The sequence below is a fragment of the Rosa rugosa genome, chromosome 2 (assembly GCF_958449725.1).
Source record: "Rosa rugosa chromosome 2, drRosRugo1.1, whole genome shotgun sequence".
Classification (NCBI taxonomy): Eukaryota; Viridiplantae; Streptophyta; class Magnoliopsida; order Rosales; family Rosaceae; genus Rosa; species Rosa rugosa.
The window spans coordinates 50,376,763-50,404,194 of NC_084821.1; the positions used below are offsets into that span (position 1 = coordinate 50,376,763).

At 37.8% G+C, this 27,432-nt stretch overlaps 3 protein-coding genes across 8 annotated transcripts; 2 read left to right on the forward strand and 1 right to left on the reverse strand.

The window, feature by feature from the left end:
• The first annotated feature begins 4,518 nt into the window (after positions 1–4,518).
• On the forward strand, positions 4,519–5,864 carry LOC133730927 (cysteine-rich receptor-like protein kinase 10). The gene is made up of 3 exons (XM_062158426.1): positions 4,519–5,023; positions 5,504–5,629; positions 5,722–5,864. Exons 1-3 carry the CDS (start codon positions 5,020–5,022, stop codon positions 5,862–5,864), a joined length of 273 nt encoding a protein of 90 aa, XP_062014410.1. The 5' UTR covers positions 4,519–5,019.
• A 1,255-nt stretch (positions 5,865–7,119) lies between these two features.
• Positions 7,120–11,253, forward strand: LOC133728004 (cysteine-rich receptor-like protein kinase 10). 6 transcript variants are annotated; one of them, XM_062155426.1, is made up of 8 exons: positions 7,481–7,619; positions 7,787–8,059; positions 9,202–9,327; positions 9,405–9,550; positions 9,859–10,069; positions 10,198–10,435; positions 10,528–10,678; positions 10,800–11,253. In XM_062155426.1, the coding sequence occupies exons 2-8, from the start codon at positions 7,918–7,920 to the stop codon at positions 11,115–11,117; spliced, it is 1,332 nt and encodes a 443-aa protein (XP_062011410.1). In that variant the 5' UTR covers positions 7,481–7,619; positions 7,787–7,917; the 3' UTR covers positions 11,118–11,253. The 6 variants fall into 6 exon arrangements, with proteins under 6 accessions (XP_062011408.1, XP_062011409.1, XP_062011410.1 ...); XM_062155424.1 differs by having other exon boundaries at positions 7,120–8,059; XM_062155425.1 differs by having other exon boundaries at positions 7,120–8,059; positions 9,420–9,550.
• Positions 11,254–16,144: 4,891 nt separating this feature from the next.
• LOC133730928 (protein FAR1-RELATED SEQUENCE 5-like) lies at positions 16,145–18,945 on the reverse strand. The gene is made up of 3 exons (XM_062158427.1): positions 16,742–18,945; positions 16,582–16,651; positions 16,145–16,159 (listed from the first exon to the last, which is right to left on the reverse strand). Exons 1-3 carry the CDS (start codon positions 18,943–18,945, stop codon positions 16,145–16,147), a joined length of 2,289 nt encoding a protein of 762 aa, XP_062014411.1.
• Between the last annotated feature and the right edge of the window lie 8,487 nt (positions 18,946–27,432).

Sequence of the window (27,432 nt, forward strand, 5' to 3'; positions counted from 1 at the left end):
GTTTTGCTTCCCTTGTTTTGTCTAGCTCTTCTGAATCCATTGACTAGAACTAGTAAAAGGCACACTGCCGAAAAATAAAAAACCATTAACAGCGGAAATAACAAATCAAGAAATTGAGCAGAACATGGGGACGTAGATCAAATGAGCCAGCCACCAAACTTGGAGGCAAGCTGTAGAAGAATAATCCAAGGAAGGAAGATGAGAGGGCAGGGCTTGGATTTACAAAATCACAATTTGCAGGTGGTTAAGTGAGGAAAATGAAAAAGGATAATACTCGGCTATGGTTAGCCGTGGCTAACCATAGCCAATAACAAGAGGACACGTGTCCATTTAACAAGAATAACACTTATAGTTTCTTGCGGTGAAATCTTTTTCACATTCTTGTCAAGCACTTTTGGTTGGTTATTTGACACGTGTCCTCTTGTTGTTAACTAGTTAGCCAAGTATTATCTAATAAAAAAAATATAAAAAAAACCCAATCTTTGAAGAAGAAGAATTGAAGCACTAAATTTGTACCTTTTTATCAAATGGAAATTAAAATTAATCATTAAAAAAATGTTGAGAAATCATTACATTCAAATTTAGTATAATTTCCTTGATCAGTCACTAGCTGACCAGGTGAACACCATTGTATACTTTTTTTGAATAAAGGAGAGCAGCACTTTTATTGATGATGATTAATTAGTATGATTAGAATCATACTTAAGTACATCATGTAAGAAATCTGGAGGCTGATGGAACCAAGCCTCACTTTGGTTAGCCTCAAAGGCAATGGCAACAAGTCTATGTGCAACCATGTTGCAAGAACGAGGTGCAAATTTAATCTGCACACCTGGGATGCTCTTCATAAGAACATCGATGTCATGTCTACTAAAGCTCCATTCTCATCAAGCTCCTGATCCTCACCAAGGATTAGTTGGACTGCCTCTAAACAGTCACTTTCTATAGTGACATTCTGCAGTTGCAAATCCTTAGCTAAATCAAGACCTCCTCGAATGGCCAGCAACTCTGCTTGCTTTGCCGAGCCCACATGCTGTATAGTATGAGCAAAAGTTGCAGTAAACTGCCCCTGCGCACTACAAAGGATACCACCAGTACCACCCTTCGTCATCTGCGGAAGAAAAGCAGCATCTACGTTCATCTTGCACCGAGGCTCTACCTCGGGCTTCCACGTTGGTTTAGATCCTCTGGCCCTTGTTACTGTATCTGCATTTACAGTTCTTGCCTGTTGGAATTCTTCCAACCATGTCAGCGAGTAGAGTAAGATACTATGAGCTGGTTGTGATATAGTCTCCCACAACATACTGTAAGGCCTACAAAAGCATCATCAATTTTTCGAAAGCTTCAATCTTAAGATGTAGTGCACACTCAAGCAACCATCCCTTAAAGATGAGTGCAGGCAGCAGGGTATGCTGAAGATGAAGAGAAGATGTAGATAAAAGCTCGACAGCAATAGGACAGTGGCAGAAAAGATGAGTTGTACTTTCTAACCTGTGCGAACATAAAAGACACTTCATATCCCCAGTCACCATTGTATACTAGTATTGTTCTAACTTAATTAAATGTTAGGTATTGAGTTTTAACTAAAAAGACCTCAGTATAATTGGAAGTGAATCATTCATTTATAAATTATACATTTTTTTTGTTACTTATTTATTACAAAGAGAGCATTTTCTTTTTGGTCATTACTCCATAAAAAGTAGGGCTGGATTCGGTTGAAAACTGACCAAAAATTTCATCAACCGACTACTAACCAATTTTGGTCGGTTTCTCAAATCTGCAACATTTGTCGAACCGCCACCTTTGGTTACTGACAGATCGGTATACCGAAAATTTGACTCGAATTTCGATTATAGACGGATCTGGAAATCGATGAAGACGATGCAAATATGTGGAGATGAGGATGATTTGATGATGCATATGAGGGCATATTTTAGGGGTTTGCTCATATTGAAAGATACCCATCCATCAAAATCAAGATTCTACACAACCCATTACCTTAAAAGTTTCACAAAATAGAAAACCCATAAATATAAAAGCTTAGATTATCGCTTACAAACATAATGGAGATTGGAATAGAAGAGAATTTATCATCTTAAAGATATGAGAGAGGAATCATTTGTCAAGTGATAATAGCTCGTTTTGGCTTTGTGGGGATGACGGGATGAAAGAAGAGGAGGACGAAAGAAACTACCGAAATCTGGGTGTCAATGATTTTGGGGAGGGAGGCGCGAGCGATGGTTAACAAACTGGAAACAAAGAGAATAAAACTTAGCGCTGAATTTTTGGAACTCTTAAGAAGTAATAAATATAAAAGAGGGCCGTGACCACTTACCCAAATTTGGGCAAATATACTCTCACTTACTCCACTAAGAGTTTTTTTACTCCCATTTACCCAATTTAATATTTAAGTACAGTTTTGCCCTTAACTCAATTATTTAATTACATTGCATCTCCCTGTCTCTCTCTCCACTCTCCCCGATCTGCTCTCTCTCTCTCTCTCTCTCTCTCTCTCTCTCTCTCTCTCTCTCTCTGTGCCTCAAATCTCTATTTCACCTGAAAGCTTCCATCGCCTCCTTCACCGCCACCTCCTCTACCATCAAACATTCCATGAACTCCGTGAATCCAATCCATAGCCTATTGTCGTCACCGGTACGTTTCGAAGATCAAGGGTGGCATTGGAGAGACTGGGAGACCTTGCGGCTGAGCGGGAAGTCGAGCTCACGGTGGAGCTTGCCGGCGTCGTCGAGGTGGAGGACGCGGTGGGGCTGCTTCGAGAGAAGTCTTTAGATTTGGTGGCCGTCGATCCTGCTGATGCTTTGAACTCCGACCGCGCGTAATACGTCCATCGACCTCCGCCAGGTGACCGAATGTTTGCAATTGCTGCCTCTGCAAGTCCTGCAGCACGGGAGTTTTGGTTGGGGCTTTGTTCCTGGTCGGAGCTCGCGAAACCGCACCGTTAAGATTTTTTTTTTTTTTTTGGGTAAATGGTGGCAGAAGGCCAATAATTAGACCTGTAAATGGACCGGATTTTGATCCGGACCCGCTCCAGATCCGTGGCTATTGGACGGGTTTGGATCGAAAATTTTGATCCGTTGATCCGTTAATGATCCGAATCCGTTAACCCGTTTATTTAACGGATCAAATACGGATTTAGGTCGATCCGATCTGTTAATGATCCGGCCCGTTTTCGTAATAATAAAATATTATTTTTATTAATATATTATTATTTTTAAAAATATAAAATATGAAGAATTTCTAATACAATTTTTTTGCAAAAATCTAAGGGACAGTCCATCACTCAAGATTCCAAGAAGCATTAAGAATTTTGATAATGTAATTCTACTTTTGGTGATACTTTTCATGTTGTTTTAATATTTTATTAATATCTTATGAGGTATCATGATATAAATTTAATATTACTATTTAAAATTTTAAAATATTTAAAATTATAAACGGGTCAGATTAGCGGATCGGGTATCCGTTAATCCGGCGGATACGGATTTTGATCAAACTACCAATGATCCGCCGGGTTAACGGAGCGGGTTTAGATCGAATTTTTTTTTTTTGAGTAAACGGATTTTGATTTAGGTCGATCCAATCCAAATCCGGTCCATTTACAGGTCTACCAATAATGAAAGAAAAGAGGGAAAAAAAATGAATGCTTATGATAACACGTGGAGTGAACATGTAAAATTGAACATATAAATTGATTAATTGTGCCTGTAGTGTATTCATTTTGATTTTGGGAGTTTATGCAATTCACCGATGGGCAATAATATGATTATTGGATGGCAATAATATGAGTATTGGGGGCAATAATATGTTTATTGGGGGGCAATAATATGATTATTGGGAGACAATAATATGATTACTGAATATTGTTAGGGTGAAATAAAATCATACGTCGAAATCCGATCACCAGTCCGGTAGCCGGATTCGGGATTCCGGTGATTATTGGGAGGCAATAATATGGTTACTGGGTATTATTAGGGGGCCATAAATTCAGATGCCGGAATTTGGTCACTAGTCCGGTAGCCGAATTCGGGATTCCGGTGACTGGTCGCAGGAGTCCCGTCACAGGAGTCCCCGGCCGGCCACTGGTCACCGGAGTCCGGCAATGTCTCCGATGACTTCTCTCACTAAGTGACAAAGAAGGAGAGGGCAAAATTGTCCCAAAAATAAATAAAAAGGAATAAAAAAAATACTTAATTGGGTATTAGGGAAATAATCTCTTAGAATGTTTGGGTAAGTGGGCAATCTCTTAGAGTGTTTGGGTAAGTGGGCAATTTTTAAGCTAAAATTGGGTAAATGATCATTTCCCCATATAAAAGTTGTATATATTATACTTAGAGCATATTTTACTACATATTTTAAATATACAATCTGTTGCACAGGAGTATATGAGTCTACAGCTGATTCAGTAGTAAATGTTTCAGCTCAAGTTACTCCAACAACTCCAGCTCCACTTCCACCTAAGCAAGGTATGTAACCTCAAGCAGGCTCGCACACACACACACACACATTCAGGGGCGCATCCAGGTATAAAGTGGTTGGGCTGAAGCCCACCCGAGAATTTCAAATTATGTATATCAGTATAGGTATAATATGCATTTCTCAAGTTTCTGGCGTATTGGTTTGGTATTTCAACCTTCTCCAAGCCCACCCAAGTTTGAGACTTGCTATTGTTGTTCTTTTACACATTTTTTGTCTTTTATATATTTCCTCTCTTCTTCTAATTGTCTTGGACATTGGGCCTCTACTGTGTGTGTGACTTTGGAACTATTTGATCGTTAAGTTTGTATTTTTTGTTTTATCTTTAAGTTAGCATTTTTTCTTACACAATAATGTTATGTCATTTTTTTAGTGGTTGCAAAGAAACATGAATTTTGTTTTACTTTTTATTTTCATTTGGGATATATTCATAGTTTTCTTTATTTTGAATGTAGACCTAAAACACGGATGTATTAGAGGAGTGTTCTTGTAATGTCCTCATAATAGCTCTTTCTGACCACTCTTATGAGTGAGTCGTACTGTACTATTTTCACTGTAATCATATTTCTATATCTTTTCTCTTTTTTCTTCAATACAAAAAAAATTATTTCTTTTTTGATAGTCTATTTGGCATTCAACCTAGTACGAGAGGTAGTCTATTTGGCATTAGTTAATTTGATTAAGTTCTTTTCTCAATCTCTGGTTCTTTTTATTTAATAAAAAAAATTCAAAATTTTTTTTTTCGGTAATCAATTTGATAGTAGTTTCGGTGGGGTTTTTATTTTTTGTATCTCATAAAGTATATATCTTGACATATATTTTGTTTAAATATTGGCACTGCACTAAAAAAATCAAACCCACTCCAATTTTGAATCCTGGATCCGCCACTGCAAACATAAATGCATTTATAGTTATATATTATCTTTACTATCTAAATGTCTATACCGTTTATTTGCATGGACCGTGTCCAGTCATACCTAAACGTTTATACCGTTCTGATTTTCTATAGGGCAGAAGAGTAACACAAAAAAAACTATTATCATCATCATTGTGGTTGTCATTGCTTTTGTAACTATGCTTCTCGGTGGCTTATGCATTTTCTTACGAGTCAAGCAACCAAGGGTAAAACTTGAAAGTAAGTTAAGCCGTCTCTGGTTTCGAGAATGTATTTGTCTCATAAGTATGATGTTTTCAAAAAATGTATTATTTAAGCTGTACCTTTTTCAGATCATGATACTTCCGAAGAAGTTAGTTTTGTGGATTCATTACAGTATGATTTTGAAAATATAAGATCTGCAACAGATGACTTTTCTGATGAAAATAAGCTTGGCCAAGGTGGATTTGGAGCTGTTTATAAGGTAACAAAATAGTACACAGCTTAACCTTTTATTGCAATTGCAATTATTTTTTTGGAAAATGATATTATGAGTATTCTAATTTGTTAATAGGTAATTTGCAATTGTTTTTTGGTACCCGCAATTATGGAAGTGCTAAAACTATTGTTGTCGTGGTGGGCTTGTATGGGATAGAAATATGTGCTTCACATTATTAGCAGCTGCACCAGACTCCTAAGTGGTTTTCCATTATAACTTTTAGCTATCTCGCTCCTATATATAGAGAGCGAGATGAGGCTCTCTATAATTTAAAACATTCATTTTGAGTTATTTTATATAAATTATAAATACATTTAAACTATTTAATCTTCATTTAAAAAGTAATATAAATTCAAAATTAGCTAAAATAGAGAGCATTGATACAGACGTATTTCTAAAGTGGCTAGCTAAAATGACTTTTTAGCTATTTTGGCTAAAATTTGACTCAAAAATGGCTAGCATTGCTAAACATGCTCTAAAGCGGTTATGCAAAAGATGGCTAAAACTTGAAAAGATGGCTAAAATGACTTTTTAGCTATTTTGGCTAAAATTTGACTCAAAAATGGCTAGAATTGCTAAAAATGCTCTAAAGCAGTTATGCAAAGCCTACATTATAGAACAGGATGGACAAAGGAATCGATCACTATAAAAAGGAATGACAAATATTAACTAGAACATCAGCTCACTTATTTTCAGTAACTCTCAAGAAAGTTTGACCCCTAACAAATACAATATACCCCTACACAAATACACAAAACCAATAAACAACAACGACAAACTAAAAATTTAAAACACTGTTCTATAATTTCTTGGAATTAAAGTTGTTTGAAGATTTTGTTTCAATTTCCAAAAGCAATGCTCCACACAAAGCGTCAAACTCATCCATGACTAAATCCAATGAAATAGATACATAGTTATTTCCTAGTAATTTCCTCGTCCACTGTGTGGCCAAGAACAAATTCCACCTATGAATCCATGATCACCTGGTCTTGTGTAGACTGTACGTAAACGTACAAAATGTTACATATAGCTAGCTGGCCTGTTCCTATGTTTCTTCGAAGCTTTAATAATTCTACCATTTTAGAATCCAATTTAGGACGGAAAACAAGACATTTACTGTGCATAGTCAATTTATGTGCTTTGAAAGATAGAGACAGGATTCAATGTAGATACATCAGGAAACGACATGTAACTGGGACCACAGGTAGGGTTGAGATAGAGATAAGATTCGAGGTAGAGTAGTGATCGGGTTGATGAGTTGACGATCATGCCAACTAACTTATCTTTAAAGCTCAAGAACATCCGAAGAAAATCTGTGAATAATCAATTTGAATTTCGACTCGAGGAAAAGAACATGGGTTCCTCAATATGGCTGATTCTTCTTTTCTTTATTGTTCCTATAGTTTTAGACAGGCTTGTTGCTCCCACCATAGCCCAAGATGACGGCCTATGCACTATGGCAGCTGAATTCTGCTGGAAATGTTCCGATATCGGCAATTATGCTAATGGCAGCGTCTACCAACAAAACCTGAACAGCCTCCTCGCCTCCTTCTCTTCCAACCAATCCGACTCTGGCTTTTACAACTCCTCTCTTGGAGAAGACTCCAACAAAGTGAATGCAATTGCATTGTGCAGAGGAGACCTCGGACTTGAATCGTGTCGTAGCTGTGTCAGCGACTCTGCTGAGATTATCCTGCGAAATTGTTCGGGGAACAAGGAAGCAATCTTATGGTCAGAGCCTTGTATGTTAAGGTACTCGCAGAACTTAATATTTGGTATTGAGGAAGAGGACCCTGTCAAGTATGTGCCCAGCCCGAACAACGCGTTAAACGCGACAACGTTTGGGCTGGTGCTTAACCCCGTGTTGGAAACTTTAAGAGACAGAGCTGCTTCAGTGAATTCTAGTAAAAAATTTGCAGCGGGACATGCAACTGTTCCAGGAGGTGAAACGATATATGCACTTGTGCAGTGTACTCCGGATATAGACAAAGGAAATTGCAGTAATTGCCTTCAGAATTGCATCTCTGCTATTCCACGATGTTGTGGTGGAATGCAAGGAGCTAGAATTCTTAAACCAAGCTGTAATATAAGGTATGAGGTCAGTCAATTCTATGAGTCTACAGCTGATTCAGTAGTAAATGTTTCAGCTCAAGTTACTCCAACAACTCCAGCTCCACTTCCACCTAAGCAAGGTATGTAACCTCGAGCAGGCTCGTACACACACACACACATTCAGGGGCGCATCCAGGTATAAATTAAGTGGGTTGGGCTAGAATTTCAAATTATGTACATCAGTATATGTAAAACATGCATTTCTCAAGTTTCTGGCGTATTGGTTTAGTATTTCAACCTTCGATCTCCAAGCCCACCCAAGCTTGAGACTTGTTATTGTTGTTCTTTTACACATTTTTTGTCTTTTATATATTTCCTCTCTTCTTCCAATTGTCTTGGACCTTGCGCCTCTATTGTGTGTGGCTTTGGAATTATTTGATCGTTAAGTTTGTATTTTTTGTTTTATCTTTAAGTTAGCATTTTTTCTTACACAATAATGTTATGTCATTTTTTTAGTGGTTGCAAAGAAACATGAATTTTGTTTTACTTTTTATTTTCATTTGGGATATATTCATAGTTCAGTGGTATTAGCTCAGTAGTTAGAGCACCCACTACCTAAGATCCAGGTCATGGGTTCGAGTCATCATGGAAGTAGGAGTGAAATCCTTTGATCCTCTTTTTAAATAGGAAAAATAAGAGAAAAGAAAAATATTCATAGTTTTCTTTATTTTGGATGTAGACCTAAAACACGGATGTATTAGAGGAGTGTTCTTGTAATGTCCTCATAATAGCTCTTTCTGACGACTCTTATGAGTGAGTCGTACTGTACTATTTTCACTGTAATCATATTTTCTATATCTTTTCTCTTTTTTCTTCAATACAAAAAAGTTTATTTATTTTTTGTAGTCTATTTGGCATTCAACCTAGTACAAGATGTAGTCTATTTGGCATTAGTTAATTTGATTAAGTTCTTTTCTCAATCTCTCGTTCTTTTTATTTAATAAAAAAATTTCAAAAAAGTTTCTTTTCGGTAATCAATTTGATAGTAGTTTCGGTGGGGTTTTTATTTTTTATATCCCATAAAGTATATATCTTGACATATATTTTGTTTAAATATTGGCACTGCACTAAAAAAATCAAACCCACTCCAATTTTGAATCCTGGATCCGCCACTGCAAACATAAATGCATTTATAGTTATATATTATAATGTCTATACCGTTTATTTGCATGGACCGTGTCCAGTCACACCCAAACGTCTATACCGTTCTGATTTTCTACAGGGCAGAAGAGTAACACAAAAAAAACTATTATCATCATCATTGTGGTTGTCATTGCTTTTGTAACTATGCTTCTCGGTGGCTTATGCATTTTCTTACGAGTCAAGCAACCAAGGGTAAAACTTGAAAGTAAGTCAAGTCGTCTCTGGTTTCGAGAATGTATTTGTCTCATAAGTCTGATGTTTTCAAAAAATGTATTATTTAAGCTGTACCTTTTTCAGATCATGATACTTCCGAAGAAGTTAGTTTCGTGGATTCATTACAGTATGATTTTGAAAATATAAGATCCGCAACGGATGACTTTTCTGATGAAAATAAGCTTGGCCAAGGTGGATTTGGAGCTGTTTATAAGGTAACAAAATAGTACACAGCTTTACCTTTTATTGCAATTGCAATTATTTTTCTGTTAAATGATATTATGAGTATTCTAATTTGTTAATAGGTAATTTGCAATTGTTTTTTGGTACTCGCAATTATGGAAGTGCTAAAACTATTGTTGTCGTGGTGGGCTTGTATGGGATAGAAATATGTGCTTCACATTAGACAAATCCAAACACTATAATAAATATATTTTCCCAATACATTATTTTTGTCATGTAATTCTTTTTTGTATTATTTTCTTCATGTAATTCTTTTTTGTTTTTATAAACTTACTTTCAGGGTAGGCTACTGAACGGACAATATATTGCTGTGAAAAGACTCTCCAAGAGTTCTGAACAGGGTGATCGTGAATTTAAAAATGAAGTCATGTTACTTGCTCAACTTCAACACCGAAACTTAGTAAGGCTCTTAGGGTTTTGCTTAAAAGAAGAGGAAAGGCTCCTCATTTACGAATATATACCTAATACAAGTCTTAATCACTTCATATTTGGTATGGTAACCTCTACTCCTTAGTATATTTTCTAGTTATTATTTCTTATAGATTTTATATATGATACACCAAATTAAATTACTCTGCTAGAATATAGTACTACATCTATCTAACAAAATTGGTTTTAGATCCAATCAATCATGGGCATTTGGATTGGGAAACACGTTACAAAATCATAGGAGGAATTGTTCGTGGTCTTCTTTACCTCCATGAAGATTCTCGACTTCGAATTGTTCATCGCGATCTCAAACCTAGCAACATTTTGCTAGGTGAAGATATGAACCCTAAAATTGCAGATTTTGGTACGGCAAGATTGTTTGTTATGGATCAAACTCAAGGAGATACAAAAACCATTGTTGGTACCTAGTAAGTATGCATTGTACTCTTAACCTTCCTTTTTTTTTTTTTGCTTTTAGGAATCAAAATAATTGCATATTTAATTTGATGTGATCATGTAGTGGATATATGGCGCCAGAATATGCAATTCATGGCCGCTTTTCTGTCAAATCGGATGTCTTCAGTTTTGGCGTGTTAGTTCTTGAGATAGTTAGTGGTAAGAAGATTGGTAGTTTCCAGAATGGTGAAAATGAAGAGGACCTTCTAAGCTATGTGAGTAAGAATATACAATCAAGTTATTACATTAAATCTCTTATGCCTGCAACAGAGAAACCAAATAGGTAAAGTCATGGTTGCATAATGTCTTACTTAAACATTTTTGTAATTTTTATAGGCCTGGAAAAATTGGAGGGATGATACAATTTCAAATATTATAGATCCCATGTTGACAACAGGTTCAAGAAATGAAATGATCCGATGCATCCACATTGGTTTGCTATGTGTCCAAGAAAATGTGAATGACAGACCAACCATGGCTTCAGTTGTTTCCATGCTTAACAGTCATTCTCTCACCATCTCAGTACCATCCAAACCTGCATATTATTCGCATTACAACTCTGAATCAAACATAGACACATCTGGTACATCTGAAAGCTTTATTTATGTGTCAAAAAATGTGGTTTCAAATATTACTGAACCATACCCACGCTAGGGGCCAAGTGTTTAAATTTACTTCAGTTTATGGAGATCGTTTATTTGTTTAAGTGAGCATTTGAAGCTAGTTTCTTCCATCAAAATAACAAAAAGTATGTAATGATTTCAGTTGAATTGAGGTTACTTATGGTTAATATTAATGTTTTTTATTTTTGTTTTTCTCTACTATTAGAATCAATGATCATTTTGAATTTGCTTATTGTTTTTTTGTTCTTTATATTTCTACATAATTGAATTTTTTTTTTTTTGAAAGGGGCTAGTGCGGCTGCCCTCAAATAATTGAATGTTATTTTCCCTTATTAAAGCATTTTTAATGTGCTTGAATATAATGGCATTGCTCTCGCATAGTGACTTTAACTTATTTGGGGCCGAAAAAACATTTTCTCTCTGAGGAAACCCTAAAAAGGCTTCACGACCTTGAGAATATTCTCGTCCGGCGGCGGCCCTAGCCAAGGCTGGCCTTTTGGCTTCGCCGAAGCCGCATGGCTTTGCTGTCTGGCGAGATTTGAATGATCCGGAGCTTTGAAAGGGGGATTGGCTCAAGGTTTGGCTGATGATGTTGACGGCGAGTACCAGATGACGGCTTGGATGCGGTGAGCGTCTGTACACGGCAGGTAATCGACGATGGCGGGGCTGGACGGTGGATCTGCACCGGATCAGGGTCGAGACTTTGGAACTGCGTTTTTGACCGTGGCGTCGTGACTTGCAGCAAGGTGGCGGCGAGGGGCGTGGTGTCGCGGTTTGAGGAGTGGGGTTGCAGCTGTGGGATGCGGCGTAGCTGGGTGAGGCGGTAGGATGCAGCGGTGGAATCCGGCGTCGAGGGTTGAGACGGTGGGATCCGGCGGCAGTTTCGGTGCTGTGTACAGCCTGGGAGGCTGAGGTGAACTTTGGGCTTGGCCACGTCATCATGTTGGGCCTTGTGGATCACTCCTCTTTGGGCTGCCTTTGGGCTTCTATGGTGGGCTAGGGTTTTGCTCTCAGCCCATCCTTATGTTTTTAGTTTGTCTAATTACAATAAAGTTCCTTGTCTTAGGAACACTCTATGTATTTCTAGCGCCTCTGGAGTAGTACCGAAAGAGGGTATCCGCTACCTCTACGTATTTAAATGTCTAATGAGTAGGACTATATGTACGTACCACTTGTGGGTACTACTACTAGCTTCTTGTCTGTCTATAAAAGACAGCGAAAGGGTATGTAACAGCCTATACTGGCTTGTGATGAATATACTATTTTCGCCCTTGTGGTTTTACTAAAAAAAAAAGGTGCTTGAATGCTAATATGCCCCTTAAACTTTGTCATAATTGTCAATTTACACTGCGAACTTGCAATTGTGAAAATTCACATATTTATTTGGCTTAACTTGTCAATTTGCTTTATCTCTATCAATTCAAACATTTTTTAATCAATATTCGCGCAAGTAATTGATGTGGCACCTATATAATCCATTTATTTAATCATGTGTCTATCACACACATGATAAATTAATGACTAAAAAATTAAAAATTAAGAAAAAAAAATCAATTAAGTTTTCAATACATTTTAGAAGAAGAAAATGAAAAAACGATTGATAAGATGGATAAAAAAAAATCTAATTTGACTGAAATGAAGAATTGATTGAATTTTTTTTTTTTTTTTTTTGAATAAAGTATCATCATAGATTTCATTGATAAAGAAGGTCAGGCCAGAATGACCATTATATACCATTCCGCTGCCATCTATAGACAAACAAGAAGTTGTGGTGAAACCATGGTGATACATAGGATAGGCCCATTTATTAGACATGCATGTCTTGCTCACTTATTAAAGTAAACCTATCCAACTATGAACTAGTAACGCATAGTAGCTAAGCTTAACAAAACTAAACTAAAAAACCTGGGTACAAATCTAGACCCAAGAAAGACCAGGCCCACTTAGTTGCCTAAGAAGCCCATTCGCAGGCAGGCTCGCTGTCCCCTCCTCCACGGAGAACTGGGCTCAAGTTTGAGCACAAAACAAGCCCAAACAAACTGATCTGGACACCCATAAACGGGCCAACCTCATCTCCGACGGTTTCTGCGACACCGGTGAAGACTTCGGCGAAATCCAGGCTGTGTAGAGCAGCGCCCAGGCAGTTGCAGCGTCAACCCAATGGGATCTTAGTTGAGGGCGTCGGAGCACCTGTGAATAGGAGACAGTCCAGCCGGTGGCCAGAGCGAGATTGATGGCCTCGGTGACGGAGTGAGACAGACATCGAGGCTGATCGGAATCAGATGTTGAGCCGCCCAGACCACCGCTAAAACTGATCGGAATCAGTTTGACGAAGAGGTCCCGGCTTTCGGCCCCCATCATAGGAGAAGGTTTCTTGTAGACCTTCTTATAGCAACCATAGAGAGAGATTAGACGTCCTGGTATTGAAGATTAGTGGCCAGAGCTGCCACTTTAGAACCCGTCGCCGTCATAAGCCGGCAAAGCTAGGGTTACGCAAAGAAGATCGCGGCTAGAGAGAGAAAAAGGTTTCTCATTAAGTAAATTGACTGAATTATGCATAGAACATCCCTAATTAATTTGATGAAATTATAAATGAAAGTTCTCTAATTTGAGGGAGAGGGTGTAAATTGATTATTTTAAGTAATTGGCGCTAAATTTTCGCAATTACTAACTCAAGGTGCAAATCGACAATATTACCAAATTCAAGGAGCATATTTGGCAATTAAGAGCATCTCCAACAGAATACTTATTTCAAAAAAAATTTGAAATTTAACTAATTTTAGGCTAAGTTTGATTTTCAGCAGACTAGCTAAACAAAAGCTAAATTTAGCTTTAGCTAAAAGACCTAGCTATATTTAGCTAGAGAAAAGAGAAATTTAACTAAAAGTTAAATTTAACTTGAGATTTAAGTATTCTGCTGGAGCATAACTCAATATTCAACTAGCTATATTCTAATTTTAGCTACTTTTAGCTATGAAGATAACTATCACTGTTGGAGATGCTCTAAGTATTTCCCATTGATTATCTAAATTAACTCCTAAGTTAAAATTTGAAGCATGCTCATCGCTACTCTTATAATAGCAAAATCACTAAGAGTGCAATAAATAATCAAAATTAGACAGGCCTCACACATCATGACACCATGTGTGTGAAAATTTATATATATATATATACAGCCCCCTTCCATTGAGGGATCCCTATTTTTTGCCAACTTGAGGGATAGGCTCCCAGCCCTTGGATCTGTTTTAATGAGGCTCGACGGCTGAGATCAAGTTGATTGATTTAAACCCTTTCTAACCTATATCACCCCGAGTTCCAGAAATACCCAATTCGTTCTGCCCCTCTCTCGCGCATCAACGCTGTTGGAATTCTCCGATTTCCAACTCCTCCAGTCTCAATCAAAATTCGGAGCTCATCTCTATCAAAACCCACCAAAGATTCAAACTTTCTCCACCAAAGGGTCCATGAATCAAAACCCAGAAGCGTTGATTCGTGAATGGCGAGCCTGTATGTGAAAGCTGTCCTGCAGATCTGAATAGGAACACAGAGTGGTTCGTGTACCCTGGTGTTTGGACCACCTATTTTCTCATCCTCTTCTTCTCTTGGCTCCTTGTGCTCTCGATTTTTGGCTGCTTTCCTGGCCTGGCTTGGACCATAGTCAATCTCTCTCATTTCGTGGTATGTATTTGTTTGACAACATATACTGGCTTTGATTGATTGCTGTGTTCAAATTGGGTTTCTGGGTTTCTGAAATTTTTCATTTTGGTGATTAGAGGCTGTTTGATTTGAGGGTTGCATCAATCAAGTAATGGCTTTTAGTTGAGTTTTATAAAGAATCCATGTTGCAATTGCTTAGCTCAATGATATTTTGTGTTTCTCTGTACTTAATTAGGTTTATGTTACATGATTCTACATGGGTTTTGTATCTGGAAGCTGAATTGGGGGCATTACAGTGTTTTAGTAGGTAATTGTGTGGAAAGAGAATAACCCATGTTGTATTTTTCTTGACTGAAGAGGGGATTTACTAAGCTGTCGTATGAGCCTCTGTTTGATCCTAAAGTGTATACATTTTCTCTTTGTTTTTGCTGATATGATGTTAGGCTATGCAAATTGAAGGTCAAAAACAATAGCTAGAATCTATTTCTTACTGATTGAATAGAAAATTGAAGTTCACATACTTGCATTCTGGTTTAGTCTAATCTGAGTGTTTGCTTGTAACAACTTCATCAAGAGAAAGAAAATGCATACAGATTGAAACTTGCACGGAAGGGTTTCTGTACTTTGATTGAGAAGCTGCTAAAGTTTCCAGCTCCAATGAAGGGAAGGATCACAAAGAATCAGATATATCAAACCCAGAGGATGATGTTAAAGAAGCTGAAAGCTAGATGGGTCTTATTGTGGAGCAGACATCATTTATGTTTCTTCCTTAAGGAAAGATGATTGTATTGAATCTCTATTTGTTGTGTCTGTCTAGTTTTGGATGCGAACACAACCTTGTTGTCTTACATTATGTAGAACTCTTCTGAACCAAATTATGTGGAATTTTGTGTAGTTTTCTAAATTTGAAGAAGCTTTTGAAGCAACTTTGATTCCATTTCAATTAGTGGAATTCCATTTGCTACTATTATACTACCATATCAGTACATATCAATAGCAAATGGAATTGAAATAAGCACAAGAATTACAATTCACATTGTCTGTCTCTACAAAAATTAACATGCAAGAATATGAATAAAAAAAAAAACACTGATATTTAAGAAAACAACTTTGATCATTGATCTGCAGCTACAACAGCACAGCTGTTACAATTGTCTCATTTTGGCTAAAGAAAAAACTGCCTCAAAAGCATCTGCAAGACTACAACAAATTGTAACCTACAACTAGTCAATTGGAATCTACAAGAATATATATACAATCAACATCAATGCTAGACTTGTGACTTTGCATCAGTGAGAACTGAGAAGGAACCTGCATTTGCACTGTCAGTAAAATCAAACAGATGTAGGGATATATAACTTCATCTGCATTGAAAAAAGGCTGCAGATAACTTGGCACCATTTACTCATGATCAACCTAAAAATAGACATAAATTACTTCAAACAAAGAAAAGACTGGGATTTAATAAAGAAAATATACTAAATGGTCTAAAGCTGCTTGGAGATCAAATTAAGCACCTACATTCCTCATCTCAAATTAAGCACCTACATTAAGATGGACATGGTAGAACCAAAAACAGGTGTTACTCTACTATTCCAGACCTAGCTTCAACATTGATGCTGAGAACCAAAAAGCAAACGTTAGCAGCAGCTAATCAGGCACAGCATGTCTCCTCTGTCTCTCCAAAATTACTACTGAAAAGAAAACACTTCTTCATCAAGCACAGCAGCAGCTAATCATCCTGACCACACCATGTACATGGGAAAAAGGAAGGTATTAATTCTTTCAGAAAAAAATTTCAGACTGTATAGAGAGGTATAGAGAGGTATTAATATTACCTGTGATGAATAACTATCAGTATCAATGTCATCTTCACTAAATTTTTCATTTGTATCAACATCAGCAGATCTAAAAGGGCAAAGGAAGGTATATATTTAGTGACAACAGTCACCAAACATTAACAACAAAACATGAAATATGTAAATTATGTATTCTTACTGATTGAGCAGTGGACAATTGCGTTTGTCATGGGTCTGCCCATCTTTGCCACATCCATGACAATGTCTACCGGAACTGTTGCGTTTTCCATTTTCCTTCTCTTTTCCTCTCTTAATTCTTTTAGCCCTTCCTTTTGTCTTAACTTCATCTGGTTCTCTCAAATCAATCTGATGAGTTGAACTTGTTTTTGCACAAGGCTCCACACCTTCACTGCTATTATTGGCAAGTAGTGGCCTAATCTTCTCAATCAAAGAATCCATTGCTTCACGAAACAATTGACTTGCTTCTTCACTTAAGACAACGCTATCAATTACATGTGAATATTGCTGGAACAGTAGACCACGTTTTTCAAGTAAGGACTTCCTAACAGTTATCTCCATGTCAATCTTGTCCATCACAACCTCAGATCTTGCAGATTTTGTCCATCTCTTCAAAATGTATTGATCTGGAAATTTATGAACTTGATGTACCTTGTGTAAGTATGCTAGAACATGTCTACATGGGACTCCTGCACTCTCAAACAATTTGCAGCTACATGAGGCAAAATCTTTTGATTTGTCATACAAAATGACTCGGGCTCTTCCATCCTCATGATCCTGACGCATAACCTTAAGTATACAATTAGTTTCATCCTCCTTTGTGACCTCAAGATTGTAACTGTAGCTCTCCCACAACTGATCTTGAAATATGTAATAGTACTTCCGTGTATAAATAGCAGCCATTTGCTTTTCCATCTTAATGGGGCACTTAAATCTTGGCTTCTCATTGATGTCAATGTGATCTGAAATCAACTCCTCATGCCGTTTGTGTAAAAGACCCCGACTAAACTGAACGATGAAGTCCACTAGAGAATTTTTATGAGAAACATAATCCTTAAAAAAGGAATGCGCACTTTCTGCTCGTTGACTACTTGACATGCCAGCTGAGAAAATGTGGTTCATATAAGCCGGCACCCATCTAAACCGAAATTCATAAATTGATTGCAGCCACTTATGTCCACTTAATCCACTTTTTGCAAGAACTGATTTCCATTTGAAGTCAAACTCCTCTGCATTCTCAGATGAGTAAATGCAATTTCTGAATTCATCATAGTGATCTCTGAATTTGATTGCATCAAGCTTCTCAGAAAACTTTCTCAAGATATGCCAGCTACAATATCTGTGAAATGTGTCTGGGAGGACTTCAGAAATAGCTTTTTCCATGGCTGGATCTTGATCAGTAATGATCATTTTAGGAGGACCCCCTGGCATAGCATTCAAAAATTCTTTCAACAACCACACAAACGAAGCTGTAGTCTCGTCACTTAAGAATGCAGCTCCAAACACAATTGTCTGACCATGGTTATTTATCCCCATCAATGGTGCAAAAATCAAACTATACCGATTGGTTTGGTATGTTGTGTCAAAGATAATCACATCACCATAAAACTTATACGACTGTCTCGAAATTGCATCAGCCCAAAAACAATGAGTAATCCTATTTTCAACATCTGCCTTTATTGTGAAAAAGAACCCGGAATTTTTTTCTTGCTCTAGCAGAAAGTAGTCATGCAACATTTCTCCATCATGCCCTTTTGTCTCTTTACGCTTATCCCTTTCAAGATTGTACAAATCTTGTTGTGTACAACCAATGTACTGAAATCCTCCTGCTTGCACTCCAAGAATGTCAAATTGCTGGTGTGTGGGTATGTTTACCATGGATAGTTGTTCCCATAATGATCTCTGAGCTTTAGTAAGTCGACGATTGGACTTCAGCAAGTGGAGTCTTTTTGGACTTGTCATAGGATGAGTGTGAGCTTCATCAAATATATTGACTACAAATCCACCAGACTTGTCTCTCACAACTATCATTCTCGCCTTACAGTCCTCCCTTACTACACCACGAATCCTTTTCTCATCACCAGTCAATTCAATCGGACTATTTCCTTGTCTATTGCAAAAAAACTCTTTCCTTATAAACTCATTAGTTGCTCTGCTCCTTTTACTGGAACCAATTCGTACAACAAACCCAGCTGCAGATGCATATTTGGTATAAAAAACATGTGCCTCTTCCCATGTTTTAAATTGCTGACCCTTGAAGGGTTTAAGCTCATTCCTTACTTGAGGATAGAAAGCTGAAGTAGAGACATTTTCTTCTGACGGAGGGATAGCTTGAATAGGTTCAGTTTCCATTTCCGCAGGTACAATAATCCCATTAGTCTCCATTTCTGCAGGTACAACACATATAGGAAAACTAAAAGTTTTCGTTAAACTAATGAATGCAAAGCCAATTTTAAATGAATGAATGCAAAGCCATTTTCAAATGAATGCAAAGCCGTTTTCAAATTGATGAATGCAAAGTCATGAAACTAAACACATGCAGCAGGACTAAACATATATCCACAGCAATTTCAGAAACCCAGAAACCCAATTTGAACACAGCAATCAATCAAAGCCAGTATATGTTGTCAAACAAATACATACCACGAAATGAGAGAGATTGACTATGGTCCAAGCCAGGCCAGGAAAGCAGCCAAAAATCGAGAGCACAAGGAGCCAAGAGAAGAAGAGGATGAGAAAATAGGTGGTCCAAACACCAGGGTACACGAACCACTCTGTGTTCCTATTCAGATCCGCAGGACAGCTTTCACATACAGGCTCGCCATTCACGAATCAACGCTTCTGGGTTTTGATTCATGGACCCTTTGGTGGAGAAAGTTTGAATCTTTGGTGGGTTTTGATAGAGATGAGCTCCGAATTTTGATTGAGACTGGAGGAGTTGGAAATCGGAGAATTCCAACAGCGTTGATGCGCGAGAGAGGGGCAGAACGAATTGGGTATTTCTGGAACTCGGGGTGATATAGGTTAGAAAGGGTTTAAATCAATCAACTTGATCTCAGCCGTCGAGCCTCATTAAAACAGATCCAAGGGCTGGGAGCCTATCCCTCAAGTTGGCAAAAAATAGGGATCCCTCAATGGAAGGGGGCTGTATATATATATATATATATATATATATAGATTCTATCTAAAGTGAGGTTAGGGTTTATGGTCACTTTTCGGTCGCATATCTACATCTAAACCGTTCAGTTTTTAGGTACTAATGTATAAATCATCTCTGCAAAATTTTAGCCAAATTGATGGTCGTTAAGGCATTGATAACTGACTTAAAGCTAGTACGGTTCAGGTTGGAAAGATTCAGTTCGTCCATTGGTTTAAGCGAGTTAGATACCTTAAAGACCATCAATTTGGCTGAATTTTTGCAGAGCTGATCTATACATTAGTACCTAAAAACTGAACGGTTGAGATATGGATATGTGACCGAAAAGTGACCCTAAACCCTAACCTCACTCTGGATAGGATATATATATATATAGTGTACAAGCTTTCTCAGGTAAGGATATCCTTACCTAAGCTTATGGAATAGATTTCCAGTTTTTTGCCACTTTTCAATCACATATTCACATCTTAACCGTTCTGTTTTTAAGTCCAAATGTATAGATCACTTCTGCAAAATTTCAGCCAAATTGATGATCGTAAAGGCATCAAAAACTGCAATTTACACGAATGAACTGAATCTGTCTAACCGGAACCGTTCGTGTACAATGTTGTAAATTGCAGTTTTGAATGCCTTAACGATAATCAATTTTGTTGAAATTTTGCAGAGATGATCTATACGTTAGGACCTAAAAACTGAACGGTTAATATGTGAATATGTGATCGAAAAGTGGCCAAAAAATGGAAATCCGTACCTAAATTTAGGTAAGGATGTCCTTAGCCAAGAGGGACTGATGTGTGTGTGTGTGTATATATATATATATATTTTTTTTTTTTTCAAACAAGGAGTGTGAAGTTTTTTTTTATAGGAGGTGGATAGTTTTTCATGGAAGTGGGTGGTTTTTTTTACATATTTATCTGTTTCCCACTTTCACCATTTTTTTTCTTTTTTCTATTTCTTTTTTAATTTAACAATATTACCCTTATCCATTTTATGAGTTTGTAAAGTTTTTTAATATTTCAGGGTCATTCTGATACATTTTTCTGTTTTGGGCGACCTTAGAAATAGTTTTATGGGCGAATCGAACCTGCTTCGGCTCTCTCTCCATCGTCGTCATTGTGCCCGCTGACATCTGCATATTAACTTCTTTTTTTTTTTCATTTCCGAATTCACCAACCTTCGTTTTCCCTATTTCCTTCGGTTTGGGATTTTCTGTGAATCGGTTTGCTTAGGGTTTTGGTTTCCTGAATTCCGAGGTATTTGAATCGATATAATACATTATGCTTCTTTTAGGTGCGTTGTTTACAGAATTTTGCAACTGGTTTAGTTGTCCCAGGCCAATTTGTATGCAGCTCAGTTCTGTTTTGGTCTTTTTTGGGTAGCTGATTTTATAGTAGCTAGAAGTTGTATGATTAGGTTCGAAACAAGAGAGTGAGTCTAATATGGACTTTAGTCTAAGTTAATGGTATGCGTTTAATCTTCATAGTTCATGTAATGGAATAACGTAATGATGCTCTATTGACATCGATGTAGAAGAAATTGATAGGTTCACTATAAAAATTTAGTCTCTTGCATTGTTTGACATGCCAATTGTGGATGTTATTGTAGAAAGAGTAAAACCCACCACTAGGGTCAAAACTTTTCTCCACCGGACAAAATGATACTCAACTTTCAAAAGTGATCAAAATGATACCTAAATTTTTAAAAACAAATCAACTCGATACCCAACTTTCAAAAGTGATCAAAATGATACCTAAAGTTTTAAAAACAAATCAATTTGATACCTCGGTTTAATTTTTTGTAACTTTTTGTTAAAATTGATCACGTGTGGTGCAGTATTTTATGGGGTTATAATAATATTTTACACAAAAAACTATTTTTCAATTATTTTTTATTTTACTTTGTTAATTCTCTTCTTCTTCTTCTATCTCTGCCTCTCTCTCTCTTCCCATTTTTCTTTGTTTCTTTAGAAGTTGGGAAACATCCAAACTTTATTTGTTTCTACGATCGATGGTAGAATTGAAATTGAATGGAAGATTTTTTTTTAATTCTATAAAAGAAGAAGATTGGGTTATAGATGATTGATGGCTCTCTGATCACAAATCACTTCAATTTTTGTGCTTGATTTTGCATTTGATTCATTTAACAAAGAAGTTTTTTTAAAAAAGGCTAAATTAATACTGACAACTACGTAGTTTGGGTCCAAAATCAATTTAGTCCCTAAACTTCTAATTTCATCAAGAACACCCCTGCACTTTCAATTTTGATCTAATAGGTCCAATTTGTTAGTCTTCCAACAATTGAGTCATTTAACTTATTGACGTGGCTCATATATGACCTATGTTTTATGATGTGGTGTTGAGGTGGCCTGCATAGTCAATTTTGGAGTGAGTCCCACTATTAGAAATCTATCAAATAAATAGTTTTTCAACAAATAATCCAACTATAACTTGAACCAATAACAGAATATTAATGAATTGGATCTATTAGATCAAAATTGAAAGTACATGGGTGTTTTTGATGAAATTAGAAGTTCAGGGACTGGATTGATTTTGGACCTAAACCACAGAGTAGTAACCAATATTTAGCCCTAAAAAAAATAAACTGAGGTATCAAATTGATTTGTTTTTAAAACTTTAGGTATCATTTTTATCACTTTTGAAAGTTGGGTATCGAGTTGATTTGTTTTTAAAAATTTAGGTATCATTTTGATCACTTTTAAAAATTTAGGTATCATTTTGATCACTTTTGAAAGTTAGGTATCATTTTGTCCGGTGGAGAAAAGTTTTGACCCTAGTGGTGAGTTTTACTCTTGTAGAAAATCATTACCAACAGGGATCCAAGAGTGCCAGACACACCGGAATCGTTGCACAAAACAATAGATATTGAGAAAGGAGACTTTTTGGGGACTCAGCATTTTGATCACTTGGTTGGAGTGGGTGGTTTTGACCCATGCATTTTTCTTGAAGTACTATGCTTCTGTACGGTGATCATCCTCAGTTGGTTATTGACCTCTCAGTGAATTTTTTTTTATCCTCAATAAAACTGGCTGCAATTATTATACTCATTATTGATGACTCTCAAGAAAACTGTCTACAACTCATAAAAGTAAGAAAAAAATATATTTTGCACTCATTATAATAAAACTGGCTAAAATTCACTAAAGCAAAAAAATGAGTCATTATTGACCATTAATAAAACTGACTACAACTCACAAAACTTTTTATTGAGGGTCAATAAACTTTCTATTAATGGTCAATAAAAATTTTATTGAGGAAGAAGATGAGAAGAAACCAAATTAAAAGGTGATTTTTTTTTTTTGAAATGATTTAAAGGTGATTTTGGGGTTTAGTTATTGACTCTCAATAAAAAAAAATTATTGACCCTAAAAAAAACTTTATACTGAGGGTTCAGTAAAGGTTTCGATTAGATTTTTGGCGACCTCTCTGTGGTCTATAAAATCTCTGACGACCTCTCCGGGGACCTTCAACAAGGTCTCCAGCAAGGTTAGCGACCTCCGGTGAGATTTCAGGTGAGGTTCCGGCAAACTTTACGGTGGCTTCTCTTGCTCTATGTGACACAGGGAAGAAGGCAAAGTAGTTAAAAAATAAGGAAAAAAAAGAAAAAGAAAAAAAAAGAGCTTCATTGGATACTAGGGAACAAATCAACAAAATCTCTAATAATATACGTTATGGGGAAATCTATAAGTTTGGTGGACTAACCTTCCTAAAGTTAGAGTAATTGAGCATTTTTCCTAAATAAAAAAAAATTCATAATTTTGTTTTTTGTGTAAAGTGAAGCAAAAGTTTGCCATATTGCCTAATACCATTTGGTCTAGCAGCATAGTCTCCCCTTCATAAGTGGGAGGTAGTGAGTTCGACTCACGAAAGACTAGTTGTAGCATTTGAGTTGTATATCTGGTAAAAAAAAAAAGTTTGCCATATTCCTTGAAAAATTGGTGTTTATTGTAGAGAAACTGAAATTGAGAGGAATTTGCTGTGTATTCTCATTGATAATAGGGGCCTCTTTATATAGAGGATTACAATGCATAGAATCTCAATCGTACAAGGAAAGTAATCGTACATTGAATAGGAATCTAGATCCTTCTAATTTAACCCTATTACCACTAGGTCAAGTAACCTAGAGTTTGGGCCAAACACAAATACAGATATCCTTAAACACTCCCCCTTGTGTTGTCCAAACGCGGTGCTTCTCTCGTTGCCTCGTTAAAAACCTTGCCGAGTAACAAAAACCCAGTGGGACAAAAATAACCTCGGTCGAAGGGGAAAAAGAGCACAACACACCCTTCATGTTTCGAGACCATACATGTAGACATCTCCCCCTGATGTCTGCATCTCCCCCTGATGACTACGGTTATGGGAGTTCGGGTAACTTCCGCAAACGATGCTACCAACATGTCTCTCGAAAGTGGAATTTAGGCAATGAATTAGTGAGCAAGTCTGCCACACTGTCCTCAGATCGAACCTAGTTCATTTTGATCTTGAGGAGAGTCTATTGTTGTTGATTAAGCTTGGTGTTGTCGCTTTGATGTAGCATTGCTTCATTTGTTCAAAACAAGCTGCATTATCCTAAATGCTCGTAGACTCATCTATGGTAGACTTCAAACCACAATTGTTCGAACATGCGTAATTATGGATCCAATCCATATACATTCACGAATCTCTTCGTGAAGAGCAATAGTCTCTGCATTGTTCGAAGATATAGCGACTAGGGTCTATTTCTGTAGACCTCCAAGATATCACGGTCTTTACCCATGGTGAACACTTAACCAGTTTGGGAATGACCTTTGTGTGGGTCAGAGAGATACCCAGCATCAGCAAAACCTTCCAAAACGCTAACTTCGTTTTGGGATGGGGAGAGGGGACGCAGGCCAGTGTTGGCGGCGTGCCTGGTGTGTGATGGGTCCGAATCCATCATCTCTCTGTAGGGATAGAACAAGCCCATATCAATCGTACATCTCAAGTACTGAAAGATATCTTTTACACCAATCCTAATGGCGTCGCGTTGGCGCAAAGCTATATCTTAGTCAACAAGCTTACTGCAAATGAGATGTCCGGTCTTGTGCATTTAACTAAGTACAATAATGCGCCTATTGTACTCAAGTAAGGCACTTCTGCCTCTAGCACATCTTCGTCATCATCCTTTCGACGAAGCTAGAGGATCATTTTCAGGATCAAGACTACGAACGATCATGGGGGTGCTTGAAGGCTTGACCTTGTCAAAATGCCTAAGCATCTATCGACACGGTGCTCGAGTTCCAAACCGAGACATAATCGTGTTCTCCCAAAATCCTTCATCTCAAACTCGGATTTCAAATGTTCAGCGGTTTCCCTTAACTCTTTAAGGGCTTCTAATGAAGATCATGTCCAACATGAACCGCGATAGAATCCTAAACTTGTTATGGAAACGCGTGGGCATATCCCTTCCCAATCAAGTAGTCACTTTAGTGAGCGTTTCAACCTCTTTGTAAACGCGCTCCGTGGTCTAGAGCCACTTGACTTGGGTAAATGAAGTTCACCATGAACCTTCATGTATATTCCGTATCTAGATCCCCATAGAGATACGTAGTAACCACATTTGTAAGCTGCATGTTCAGTTATTCAGAAACTACCAAACTGACAAGGTAGTGGAGTGCAATGACATCCATTACGAGAGAATATGTCTCATCGTAGTCGATTCCAGGGCGTTTTGTGAGAAGCCTTGCGCCATAAGGCGAGATTGCCATCTCTTTTTCTCATCACGCTTTCTAACGAAGACCCATTATTCAATAGGTTTTATGTCAGGAGGTGTTGGCATTACTGGCTCAGAAAACCTTCCTCTTCGTTAGAGAATCCATCTTAACCTGGATCGCATCTTTCCATTTAGGCCAAATCTCTCTACGTTGGCATTCATTCATCAACGGAGCGTGGTTCGATATCATCAGACTCAACAAACTCATGCGCAACGAAATGCGCGACTACATCATCAATTATGATGGAGTTTCTATCCCACATCTCATGTACACTAGTGTAAGTTTCATAAAGCTCTATATTCTCAGGAATAGGGTTCTAACGTTGAGGCGTCCCCCAACGATAACCATAACCCGGAAGATTCTCATGAGACGGATTTTGAGTGTCGATGATCAAAGGGTTGGAATGTGCCAAAGTATCATTCAAACTCACGGGCCTCCCATGCATCCTAGCTGGGGCCATGGCCTGTAACGCCAGAGTGCCATTCTCTATGGCGTTGGCGCCATGCCTACCTCTGTGTAGGGTGGCGCTACGTCCTCTCGTAGGGACGTCCATCCTTGCAGGCATGTTTGCAGCATATTTGTGTGATCTCGTCACTTTAACAGGGATCGAGATGAGACATAGTGGGGACAGGCCACGACAATTCCTGTCGTTCCTGCTGAACATCTGTGTTCTTATCTCCCCCTAACGACAGGAAGACTGTCTCATCAAAGTGACATCCGCAAATCTAGCAGTAAGGAGATCGCCATGCAAGGGCATTAAGTGGCGGACGATTGTTGGAGTCTCAAATCCAACTGAGGTGCTCATTCGTCTGTAAGGACCCATTATAGGGCGTTGTGGCTGCGCAATTGGCACATAAATGGCTCACTCAAATACGCGTAAGTACGATACTTGTACCCAGTCACTAGCTGTAACGCAGAGGTACATTGAGTGGCGGTGGGTCGTAGACGAATTAGCATTGCTGCATGCGATATTGCATCACCCCAAGCGGATATTGGTGCGCATTACCAATGTCCGGACTACCATCGTAGTCGTTTCCGCGAGACCATTTGAGTGTGCTCATGGGAATATGATGTCCAACATCAGTCCCAAATGCAATAACTATCGAAAGTCTTCGATGTAAACTCACTAGCATAGTCAAATCCAATTGACTGAATAGGATGATTCGGGGAGTGAGCCCGTTGTCATATGATGTGTGCTAGGAGTGCTTCATAAGCAGCATTACAAGTGGACAATGGCACAACATGTGACCAGCGTGTTTGCATATCAACCAACATCATGAGATATTTAAACGTCCGCAAGTTGGTGAAATCAGTCCACATAATCCCTACGGATTCTATGTAAGAACATAATGAGTATTTTCATATCCTTTGCATAGGACGGTCTCAGTCCTAATTTTCCTAAGGAAGTGGCTTTGTAAAATGAGCGAGAGGCCTTAGAAGCAACCAAGGAGAGTTTTGGTTGGGCCTGAGCGTTTGGAACGCATATTGAAGCAAAGTTTGTGACTACATCACCCATCATGGTGTCATGACCATGGGAAGTGGCATCCATGGCGTTATAACCATGGGGATTGACATCCATGGCGTCATGGCCATGGGTAGCGCCATATATGGCGTTGTCACAAGGGACTTGGGCGGCCATATGGCGCCCCAAGACAGCTGCAGCGCCAGATGCTGCAATTGTTGCGGTCTTGCTAAGTCCAGGAACCAATTTTTTATTCTTGCTTCATTTCGCTCGAGGGTGTCCATATGAAGTCTTTAGTAGACAGATCACCATATCATGACCAGGGTGACTTATCCTGTCGAGACAAAGCCAATATGTGTCTAAATCCAAGAGATCTTCTCTCATAACTTTATTGGATTTAATAGCTCGAATAGTGACATAGAGTCCACTAGAGAGACACATAAACTTCTCTAAGATGCGCCTTTGTTCGCAATCATTAGAGGTATTGCAAAGGAACTCATTTCC

Excerpts from the sequence above, each read along its gene's own strand:
- LOC133730927 (XM_062158426.1), top strand. Across the intron at positions 5,630-5,721 it reads ACCAAGGGTAAAACTTGAAA|ATCATGATACTTCCGAAGAA; the intron begins GTAAGTTAAGCC and ends TACCTTTTTCAG.
- LOC133728004 (XM_062155424.1), top strand. The coding sequence starts at position 7,135 with ATGCCAACTAACTTATCTTTAAAGCTCAAGAACATCCGAAGAAAATCT. Across the intron at positions 8,060-9,201 it reads TCCACTTCCACCTAAGCAAG|GGCAGAAGAGTAACACAAAA; the intron begins GTATGTAACCTC and ends GATTTTCTACAG. Across the intron at positions 10,070-10,197 it reads TCTTAATCACTTCATATTTG|ATCCAATCAATCATGGGCAT; the intron begins GTATGGTAACCT and ends AATTGGTTTTAG.
- LOC133730928 (XM_062158427.1), bottom strand. The coding sequence starts at position 18,945 with ATGGAGACTAATGGGATTATTGTACCTGCGGAAATGGAAACTGAACCT. Across the intron at positions 16,652-16,741 it reads AATTGTCCACTGCTCAATCA|ATCTGCTGATGTTGATACAA; the intron begins GTAAGAATACAT and ends TTGCCCTTTTAG.